General features: G+C 33.9%; 1 protein-coding gene across 2 annotated transcripts; it reads right to left on the bottom strand.

Moving 5' to 3' along the window:
• Window positions 1–6276: 6276 nt before the first annotated feature.
• LRRTM4 (leucine rich repeat transmembrane neuronal 4) lies at window positions 6277–11744 on the bottom strand. Of its 2 annotated transcripts, XM_068564327.1 has the most exons (3): window positions 11451–11744; window positions 11036–11115; window positions 6277–9190 (listed from the first exon to the last, which is right to left on the bottom strand). In XM_068564327.1, the coding sequence occupies exons 2-3, from the start codon at window positions 11037–11039 to the stop codon at window positions 7638–7640; spliced, it is 1557 nt and encodes a 518-aa protein (XP_068420428.1). In that variant the 5' UTR covers window positions 11040–11115; window positions 11451–11744; the 3' UTR covers window positions 6277–7637. The 2 variants fall into 2 exon arrangements, with proteins under 2 accessions (XP_068420428.1, XP_068420427.1); XM_068564326.1 differs by lacking the exon at window positions 11036–11115.
• Between the last annotated feature and the right edge of the window lie 208 nt (window positions 11745–11952).

Consider the following 11952-nt stretch of genomic DNA (forward strand, 5'->3'; position numbering starts at 1 on the left):
TTACAGAAGTAAAACAAATCTCTGAGACCTCTTTTTCACCCCTTGATCTAACCACTGGATCAATGCAATTTTGGTCCATGTTGTGGTTTGACTATCAACCTAAAGTACTTTAAGGCTGACCTCTCTGCTATTACTTTTTCAGACCTATAAACACAGAAGAAAATAACAATATTTCATCTATGGAGACCATACCAAAAAAGATTCAGACATAATTAACTTATATTTCTATTATTTTCTTTTTTTTTTTTTTAGTCTTATTAGGAATATTTAACAATAGCTGGTCTCAATTTAAAATAATAAATATCAAATAGTGAAATGCATCATGATCAACTTTATGCTGAAACAAACAAGCAATATTTTCAAGACTTCATTTGCACATAAATGTATTTAATAGAAATCGGTTAAAGGAAACAAGAAATCAACTTTTTATAATTCCTAGCACAGTAAATAATTAGATCTCCAGCAGAAAATGAAAGAAAACATTTCAGTAAATGTGGCTTGAGGGAAGAAGGAGGAATTGAAAAAGCAAGCATAGAATTTATACCCAAAGATTGTTTCTTGTTTGTTTGTTTTAATAAAATCAGTATAATTTCAATGATTTATCTGATAATATTTAATTTTAAAAGAAGGCAGCAAAACAGCAATCATTACCTTTTAAAATGAAAACATACAGTGAAGATGAATTAAGTAGTATTGACTTTCCAAAATAAAACGATTTCAAGCATTTTCCCTCTTTGTATCATTTGGTATTCCAAAATTAGTGTCTATATGGTTTTGCTCTAACATTAAAAATAACCTCAAAATGGAATCAATTCATAACATTATATATTTCTGTTCTGGAATACATTTGCTTACTGAGATCCTAAAAAACAGTGAGTTTTCTTAAACAAATCCATCTATACTTATTTTAGCTTGTCTGTTTCAAATATTCAAATATATTGTAAAACCTAATACAATTTTTAGTTTTTATAATTCAATGAGATTTGAAGATCCTAACAACTGAAATAGTAGATAAAAATGATAATTTTAAATTTGTTTAGGAAATTTTGTTTTGATATTATAGTTACTCTTTCTTTACTTTAAAATTCTCTTTTAAAAATCAAAGTGACAAACATGTTTACTGTACCTTACTTTTTTCTACTAGAAGACTTTACATTTTTTTAAAAAATAAAAGAACAATCAAAAGAGATGACCCTTCTTGCTAGATTTAGTTATTACATCTTTACCCCTAACTCTAAAGTCTGAGAATTCAGTGAATATATGAAAGACTGAAATAAAGGAGAGAGAAGCTGTATGGATGTCCAAAAATTCAGAAAACCATCATGATACATTGAGGCAATGAGAAAAGAAACATAAAGTTATTTTGATGCCATTAAATTTTTTTAATGTTTCCTCCAAATGTTTATATTTGAGGCAATTTATGGGAACTGGTCAAGTTAGTAAAGAATGGGGCTTATTCAAAACTATAATATATATTAATCTACTACCTGTTTACAACATATATTTCAGTATTTCAGAAATATTTATGTGGGATAGATGGGTGTTTAATTGTACATGGTTGTTGAAATGCAATTATATTTCAAAGTTATTTTTAAGTATGTTTAAGAATACCATTTATATAGTATTAAAAGATATCTCATTTCCATGTACAGACAATAATGTTAAATATCATAATCTTATTTAATTATGCACGTGTTTATTGTTTATCTGATATCGAGACATCAATTTTATTCAGCTTTTTTTTTTTTTTTTAGTCAAGCTTGTTCATAATTTTTGGACATAATTTTTTCTGAAAATTTTATATTCTCACCCTTACTTTAACCTTTTTATTAATGTGTATTCACTTTGCTGTCATTTAATTACCAAACTTTACAAGTATTATAATGTGTAAGATTTGACTTAAAGTCAAATGTCTTACTTTTAAAGGACCCTAATTTCTCTTGATGGTGGAAGCATTATTTTTAAACCAGTTAGCAGGAGTATAAATCATATCCTTTGCCCCTATAGAGCAGTTTCAAGCATATTAAAGCAGTTATTAAAAAGTCAGTGATTCTGATATCATAGGAAATACTGTGCTTTTTCTCAACCTTCCTTAACTAACAGTTAAAATTTTAATGGCTTATGGAGTGCATGAGAAAAATACCCTCACAATTTCTCTTTCATTTTAAGAATATTGAGATATTATCAAACTGATTCAGTGAATGGTAGTTCTTTGGGTAATATAAAAATCAGTTTTAATTTTTAAAACATATTCAGCATCTCTTTTATGCTTTTCACTGATCAAAAGACAGAGTAATTTTTCAAAACTTCCAGTGTCTGGTGATATACAGGTTGCTAGTGTTTCACTTTGATTTAGTGATTCATGAAACTCTAGAGACATGAAAATTCTGATGAGTCACCAAGTACCCAATGCTAATATTCCTGAGCAAATTCCAAAGCATAGAGCTATCTATAAATGTAATTCTTGAGAACTAGGATGACTAGATTTTACTGAATATAGAAAAGTCACAGGATGAAAAATTCTGGAATCATCTAAAGATTACTGGGGTGTGTCAAAAGCTATCCATTCCTAAGACCAGAGTCAGACTTCTCAACTTGGGGACTTAGAGAGCAACCAATTATTAAAAACTTGTTCATGAGATGCTAATACTAGCTAATTCTAGAAAAAGGAATTGAACCGTTTATTGTCAGTTTAAAACCTGTCCTAAATTAGCCATGTTGGGCCTTCTTGGCAGCTGTCACTCTTCACCAGTACTATTTGCAGACTAATAAAAATTGTATTCATGAATGAAATTTAGTTGCATCAAATTTAGATGGTAGATTTTTTAAAGTCATATTTTAAATGCTTTCAAAATAACTAGTTACTTGGAAGAATTTAGAAGACGTAAAAGTGTGTGTGTGCGCTCATGTGTGTGCGTGTGTGTTATATATTTTGCCTTCAAGCATAAAGACATTGTATGGCTTTTCACCTGAGCATGCCACCTTTTAGTAACTCAAGAAGTTCTCTCTTTCCTCATTGACAATGAATATAAATAGCTCAGTTTTTCCCCCACATGCCATCTTGCTCTTGTAGTCCTGGGAATGACCACAAAGATTTTACAAAGTTGACTATTCTGAGGAATGATTTGAGTTGGGATATATTGCACTAGTTGAATTACACTCATTCAGTGATGGTTCACAGAGAAATGAAATGACTCACCCAAAGTCACAGCAAAAATGGTAATGTGTAGTATAAATTCTGTTTTCTCAAAAAAGAACGCTAGACTATCTAGACATAAGATACATATAATTTTAGAGATTATTAAACATTTATTCTTAAGAAGTATTTTCCTAAGTAACAAATTCCAGTAATCATGGCCCAAGTTTTTATTATTAGTATTTCAAGTGTTCAAAATGGACAAAATATATTTTCCCTCTATTTCTGTATATGAGCACATACACTTACTTACATAATACAAACACACACATGTACATACACACACACACACAAGCATAAATAGACTTCCTTTAAACACACAAAGTATAGTTTCAATTTTGTAACATTTTAATATGACACAGTAGTAGTCAGCCACCAAAATTAACTTTGTTTTCTACAGCTTTATATTAGTAAAGTGTATTAAACTCAGTGATACTGGGCCTGTTTCACTTAGAATCCTCTCTGAATATATTATGATTTTTAGTTATTGGAAGTTCATTCAGTATACTTCAAAATGTCAATTTCTACAGTGTAGAAAGAAGTTAATATTCCCCTTTAAATCAGTAGTTTGGACATGACCTAATACCTTCAATAAATATAAATTGTTAGAAATGGTCTATACCACCCACTGCACAGCAGTGAAAGAAATAATATAAGCCCCAAATGACAGCCAATTTATTTTTATTTTACTTGATTTTGAAGAGTGTAACCAAAATACTAAATATTTGAAAAATATGTACTTAAGGTCACCTATATTCCCATTTCCCTAATGACAGCACTGTTAGCATTATGGGATCATTAAACTTTATATTTTAATTACTTCTCCTTTAAAACACTCTGAACGCAGGATCTCTTTAGAGACCACTTTCATTCATGTTAAGGTTTTACCAATTTCAATTTTTTTTAATTCAAAAGACAAACTCTCTTGGCTTATATTCACAATTACTAATTTTATAAAAGTCCTTGCTATTTTCAGTTGATAAAACATATCCTAGAAGAACTAGGTATTCAAAATTTTGTTTTGTATAATCTTTAAGTAAAAATTTGGTATGCAAAATGAAGTAACTTTATAATTCTTATAATTTTTTATGAGATAAAGCTATCCAAAGTTTCACAAGCTATTTTCAAAAGTAAGTATTTGCAATTTTCTCTGTCAGTGGCACTAAGTTTTAGACAAAGCTGTATCCTTTTGGTTTTAAGTTCTCTTCTCTGAGCACATATTGAGAACAAATTAAATGATTCAGTTCAACAAAGCACACTGATCCACTCAAAGTATGACTGAAATGTATCTATTGGAGTTGTGCCATAAATCATATTAATTATTCATAGCTATCTACTCTATCCCTTTTTTATAGATATAAGAAAGTTTTACTGCCTATATTATTACGATATTCTCCTTCAGATTATTATCATATAATGTGCACTTGGAACTTTAAAATTTTAAATTTATAAAGATCAGAGCCAAAATTATTTACTTTATAAATTGCATGCTAGATGTGTGTGGTGGCTCACAGACATTATTCTAAGGAAGACCGTTAATATTTTTATTTTCTTCTTAAAGGAAACAGACAAAATGGATATTTTAACTATATTTAGATTATGATCATTGAAGGTAACATCAACTATATAAGTGAAATTTTCAATTTAATGCAATTTTTTCAAGGCACTATCTTAGAAAATTAGCATTTGGTGCTAAGTTTTCTAGTTAAATATTTATGGCTTTATTGGGTAGAGTTTGATGTTTTGAATTAAAAACCTACCTCACAAAAATGTATTATAAATATAATAATGGTTCACTATTTTTCTAAACTATTGATATGTGAGGTTTCTCAAAGCACCACCAGACCTAAACTCAGCGTACCTCCACTATCCTAAGAAGTCATAAACTTCGGCAAATCGATTCTCTCTTTTGGCTTCATTTTGTAGAGAAGTTTTCTCAACAAGATAAATTTTACTCTGGGGTGACAAAGAAGTAAGGGAAAATTATTGTTTTCATAACAATTTCTAAGAATCTACTTTTCCTCATTTCTTACTTCCATCTGTAACTGTAATATACTGAACACTGATTACACTGACAAAAAGGAGGAGTGGCAGCTACACTTTGTTTATGTGTATTTGTGTTTCAAAACAAGTTAATACTCATTTAAATGTAGCTTTATTGGACCCCGAGCACTCAGAAGTGGAGTTAATGATCTCAGATGTATAGCCAACCATTTCCTACTTTTTAGGGCACGGAGAGTTTGATTACTTCAGTAGGGCTACCATTTCAACTCAACAGCTTCATTATAACATTTAATTAAATTTTTCATTACTTAATGCTGTAACACCACACCCAACCCCAACAATGTCACTGCAACTTCAGGACCATAAACATCACTCTACAGAACACATATAATATCAAAATGTATTTTTAAACACTTTTTTACAGAATGAAATATGTTTTTATTTTGTTTCTATCATGGTAATGCCTATGGTCTTTAAAGGATAATCTCTGGAATTTAAGATCTCTGGAAAAGTTTTAGAACCACTTGCTCTTTAAGAATCTTTCTTGGTGATTCTTAGAAATAAAAAACACGATTCTAATATAAACGTTAAGAGAAAATGAATGAATGGAAGTGGATTTTCCTTTTCTTTTTATATTACTAGTTTTTAAGAAGATCTCAAAATAGAAGACAAATCTAGAATAAAGCAGGATGAACTTGTTTTACTAATATTCACAGATATTATATAAATGTCAGCCTGCAATAGAAACATCAAGCCTTGTTAGACTTTTATATAAATTTTTTTATTCTCTTTAATTTTTAAGGGCAATTGCTTATACAGGTTTCTCTCAGGAATTTATTATCTGGGATTACTTTTCTTATTTTCAATCATACACAAAGAGGAGAAAGTGAACTCTGTGAAGAATAGCTCCATATTCCAAATTACACTGAGTTGCAGATTACTTCGGACTCAGTGTTTTGTCTGAAAACATTTTCATTAGCATCTGCATTTAGGATTATGGAAAGATTTGGGAATATATTATCAAAGAACAATTTATATTTTTCAACTCTTATAACTAGTATTAAAAAGGGCAAAGTCTTTAAATTGTCATTAAAACTTTCTTTTGAAAAAGTAATCATGTAAAATTGGATACTAAGATGACACAGAGCCAGAACTTTACCTCTCTTTACTAATTTATTCTTGTAACAAGGCCTAGGCAGTCACAGTCTTTGCACTTTTTGATCAACTTTACCAAGTAAAGAATAATTTGCATTCAGTATTACTTATTAACAAGTTGGAAATCTGTGACCATTTTCCTACTCATAAACACATTCCTATATGTGACCTTTAAAATTAAATAATCAGACACTGATCCAAACTTATTCTCGTGAAAATGAAAATAGTATAACATGAAATGCCTTCATTTGAGGTGATTGTTACAGAAAGGGAAAATACTCAGAACCCAAATCTCTCTCTTTTTATTTATAAATATTTGCATCACTTAGTTTTGGATTAGTTTAACAAGAATACACATTACGTCTTTGGGGATGACAGCAACACTGACAAACAGTCCCTGTTATGTTTGTCATTATGTTATTGCTAAATCATCCACAACATCATGACCTGATTTTAGTTACCAGGGACAAAGCCAAAATGTAGAATTTAAGTTTCATTCTGATTACATACAGAAAGCCAGCACTTAAGAAAACTTTTGAAAAGTGATCTATGTCCAGTAATAAAAAAACAAAAACAAAAAATAAAAAGGGAAGGAAAGGAGGAAGGAAGAAAAGAAAGGAAGGAAGGGAGGAAGGTAGGAAGGAAGGAAAGGAGGAAAAAACACATCTTTAAATGCCTTAATACAATTACACAATAGGCCTGACATTCTCTATGCTGGTATAATAACTAAATGGCAAGTAACACAGAAACAGTTATCCCTATGAGATCCCTGTTGCATGCTTTAATTAAAACTATAAAATGTACAACAAAATCAACCCTTGGGTAAATTGCTCTTTGGTTTAAATCTTCATTACCTCCTGGAATTTTGGTAAAGTCACTGTTTTTAAATTAAGCTGGCCCCTCCTTCTTTACTTGATTACAAAAGTCAAACAACAAGAACCAGACATAAATTTTAGGATGAAAAGAGTTTTGTGTGTATGTGTGTTTGTAAATCCAACCCCTGTATACAAACTGTTAAAAAACAGATGTTTCAACATAGTGCTTTATTCCAACTTAATATCATCCTTGAATGAACTTCCTTCAAGTTTCAACCATTTAAGGAAAAAAAAAAAAAAGCAGTCAATTTCCTGGTGGTTGTAATTTAATTAAGTAACCTTTCACACTGAGCAAAACCCAAAAGCAAAAGGGTCATTACTCTTTCTAGTGATTAGAGACACCTCTAGAGCTTCAAACATTTACCTCTCCTTTCCCACAGTAGAAACGCTTTTAGGAGGATCATGGTTCATACCTCACATTCCCTGGAGCCAGAGATGGTATATGTGCAGGGCCCAGATCCATTAACCGATATATCCATGGTCTCAGAGTTTGTAGGCTTGTAGTCCACATAATACTCCTGTAAAGGGGAATTCATTTGTCTTTCAGACTCTCTGGTCTTTTTCCGCCGCCTCTTCATAAGAGAATGTTGCTGAAATTGTTTCATGCTGGCTGGGTAGCGTTTCCAAGACACATAGATTACCAAGAGGATCATGGCCACCGAAAGAAAGAGAGCCACGCTCCCTGCAATAATTTTGTGAAATGAAACATGCTCATACTCTTGCTCTGTGCCAGGAATCTGAAACCCTGGGGAAGGGCTTGGTGTTTCAAGGGTGGACTGGCTGGGGTCAGATTTTGAGGTTGTCGGTTTAGGGATAATTAAAGGCTTCTGGGGAGTTTGGGGAACAAGCTGTGATTTTTCTGTGTTGACCACCTGGACTTCAGAACAGATATTATATGTTTCCACTGCATCACTAACTTTTTCACCTTGGATATGCTTAGGTCCTGCACATATCATGGTGCTTTCCTTATTTCCTTTGAAATTCTTAAGCCAATAAAATAGAGGACAAATGCTCCGACTGCATTCCCACATATTCCCAGACAAAGTAATGGATATTAATGATATCCACGCATTGACAGTTTCCTGTGAGATGTTGGTAAGCTTGTTGGAATCCAAATTCAATTTTTGCAAATTGGGCAAACATTTAAATGTGCCTGGCTGAATTCCTTGGATATCATTCCCTGATAAATCCAAGTTGTGCAAGGAACTCCAAGTCCATGTCAAGCCTTGGTTAATGGAGCGAATCCTGTTCCACTGTAAGTAAATTGAGCGGAGGTTGAAGAGACGTGGAAAATGAGCAAAGTTGATCTTGGAAAACTGATTGTGCTCCAAGTGGAGCTCTTTTAACTTCAACAGGCCAGCAAAAGCATTTCGGGACAAGCTTCGAAGACGATTATAACCCAAATCCAGAAAGTCAAGATTTCGACAGTCTTGAAAAACTCTGATGGGCACTGTCTTTAATGAGTTAGATCTCAAGTGCAAAATGATGAGTTTCCGAAGGCCTTTAAATTGTTCGGATTGCAATGTCTGAAGCTTATTGTAGGAGAGGTCCAGACTGCGGAGATTGGGAACCGGGTGAAATGTTTTATTGTGCAGATAGGTAATTTTGTTGGAGCTTAGAATTAATTCTTTCAGTCTACGGATCCCTTGAAATGCATCTTCATCCACTGAGCTAATGTAATTATGGTCAAGATAAAGCCATATAAGCTGGTTAAGGCTGGCAAACTGATTGGATTTGAGTTTCTGAATGCTGTTGAACCTTAATGATAGGCCTTGTGATCCTCCAGAAATGTTCTCAGGGATATCTGTGAAAGCATGAGACTCACAGTACACAATTTTCCCATCACATCTGCAGTTCTTTGGGCAAGCTTTCTGAGCCCCCGTGAGCATAACAAGCAGCAGTGTAGGAAGTAGCACTAGCACTACACGCATGCCTCTCAGCTGCGTAATTAAATGGAAACCTACAATATTAAAAGAAGACAAATGCACATTGTAAAGCTATTAATGCAAATCACCACCAGCTTACCAATATCAGGGGCATTTCATCTAGTGTAGTAATGGCACAGTTGATTTAAGAACAATGTATTTGACACTTAAAGCTTTATTTTCTTCAGTGTTGCACGTTTGCTATTTAGGTTTCACGCTTTCTTCCTTGATTTCCAAATCGCCACAGCGTCATAGAACTAAGCACAGCTTCCTGAGTTTCAGGAGTTCGTATGTGCATCAACACTGAAAAACACTGAGCCTATCTTATCACATAATGGCAACATTTAATAACATCAGTGCTTGGTTAGTCACTCTATTGAACACAAGGACCAAAAGGAAGAGTACTAATTCTTCCGGTAATGGGAAAAATGTATCTTAGTAAGCCCTGTACTTGTACATCTTTCTTAGTTGAGTAAAGAGGCTGTGATTTGGCAAAGGAGCTTCAGTAAACTGTCAAGGTAACCCAAGTTCGCCTTGTTTGAAATGGCATCCTTATTGCATAATGAGATAACCATATAGGAGCTCTGAAAACATGTCCCTGGGACCAGTATAAACAGCCAGTGAAGCATGGTATGAAGACTAGTAACAGCAGGAGGTACTCTCAATGTGTTAATAAGCATATATGCTCTCAACATTCAGGAAAAGATTCCTACTGAGGCTCTCCTGCTCAGTGATCACCGGCTCAGTGTCCTAACTACTAATAACACAGAACACTCCAAAGTTATGATTATCAAATTCTTATTAAATATTTGCATAAAATACAAAATAATCTTGTGTAGCACTAGTTTTTTTCTGATATATTTAACACAGTTGGTTTTGCAAATTTGGGGGATAAACAAGCAGAGAAACAGCAGACTATTATTTCCCCCCTATCCCAACCTGTTCAAATTTCTCACCGACTTTTTTTTTCTCCCCAACCTCCATTAACTTCAGAAAACCTGCAAAGTTGCAATCTATTGGCACTTATGCTGCATTTCCAAGTCATAGCATGTTAAAGGACTTCTTTCCTCTGTCAACAGTAGATTTATTATTTCTTAGTGGTGAGGGGAAAAAAAAGTACCTTGTGCTGCAGTTTCTTTATTAATCTTAAATATTCATGTTTTTAACCAAGAGGCAATCAGCCAAATCCCTAATTTAAAAAACAAAACAACAACAAAAAAAACTTCTCCTTTTACTCAGTTAAGATTTTTTTTTTTTTTTTTTTTAATTTGAAACCCGATCTTGCTCTCTGTCCTCTTGCCAGCTACAGACTCATTGAAATACATTCCAGCTCTCCCAGACAGGAAAAAGCGGTGGGGGGGCGGGGGGTGGGGAGCCAGTCACACTTGAAAAAATAAGACTGGCAAATGACTGCTGGAAATTTGGAAGCTGTGTTCAGGGTGCATCTTCAAAGATAAAAGAAGCCCTTGTGCGACCTCTGATAAAGTAATGACCCCACCCCTACACACACGCAGTAAAGTGTTAACAATCTTCCTGACAGCAACCAGAAATACAAGCATGGTTAATATTATCAAGAAATAGAAGGAAACAACATTTATCTCACGCTCAATTCCCAAGCCAGGATACGCATTCGGAAGAGACAGTCTGAAAGATATTTCTCCAGTCTGTTTAAGTCCATGTTATGCATTTACAGTTTAAAAGAACGAGAAAAAGGAAAATGATCTAAAAATATAATAGCAACTATAGTGAGTCAACTGGCAAACTCCGAGGCTGCTGCTTTTTGCCTGTTTTCCCGTCTTTTATCAGCTAATGCCACGACTGAGAATACGAAGCCAAGAGGATCAGCTTTACTAAGAGGGAAACAACAAAAGTTCACTTACCCATCCTTTGTCATCCAAAACGGTTCCCCCCTCTCTCAGCTTTCTTCTTGTTTGGTCTCACGTGTTGAAACCACCACCACCTTCATGATACAGTGCGGCTGTCATTCACACCATTCTGATCCCACATGTGAGCTAGTAGCCCCATACAAACTTCCCCAGAGGGGACAGACAAAAAAATATATATATACATATAGGAAAAAAAAAAATCAGCACGTATTGGGATGGGGGGCAGGGAGAAGGAAGCAGTTGGGGGGTGGGGGAGGGCCTCTAGGCTCTGAGCATCATTGTGTAATTCACCAGAGACCCATCAGCAGTAATTGGCAATCTGTGCAAAAGAGCTACAGCCCATCTCGAAGGTAACCAACTTCTCTGTAAAAAGAGAGGAAAAAAAAGAAAAAGAAAATCTTCAGAATACCTGGCATTCCTTATTGTGCTGGCTTTTGCCATTCCCAGATAAAGCAAATCATCCTCTGGATTTTCAGTTCTTCAAGCAAGTAGGCCTCCTGTGCTGTATGAGACCCCAGTTTAAAAGCTATGCAGGGTAGGTTTATCCATTTAGCTGGTCAGGTTTAAAGTGTTTTGTAGCTGTGCTGAGAGGCAGGCCTTGTCTAATTCTGAAGGCTTTCCAGAGACTGATGTTCCTCAGAGCTTGTTGGTGCTAATGCTTGAGTTTGTGATACACTGAGTGCCCTCCGCTGGAGAAAACAGATTGCACATTAAAGACGGGAACAAGTGAGCCTGTCAGTGGTGTGCAGCCTTCCCTCTCTCAGAAAGGGAAATTAAAGGCACAGGATCACTTTTTTTTCTCCGATAATACATGTTATGAAAGGTTTATGCCAAAGAGTTCCATTCAGTGATTTCAAATATTAAGTAAAATACTGCATCTCTAAATATTATTCAATTAGTAGTTTTTAAAG

Source organism: Eschrichtius robustus, chromosome 15 (assembly GCF_028021215.1).
Source record: "Eschrichtius robustus isolate mEscRob2 chromosome 15, mEscRob2.pri, whole genome shotgun sequence".
NCBI classification, from domain to species: domain Eukaryota; kingdom Metazoa; phylum Chordata; class Mammalia; order Artiodactyla; family Eschrichtiidae; genus Eschrichtius; species Eschrichtius robustus.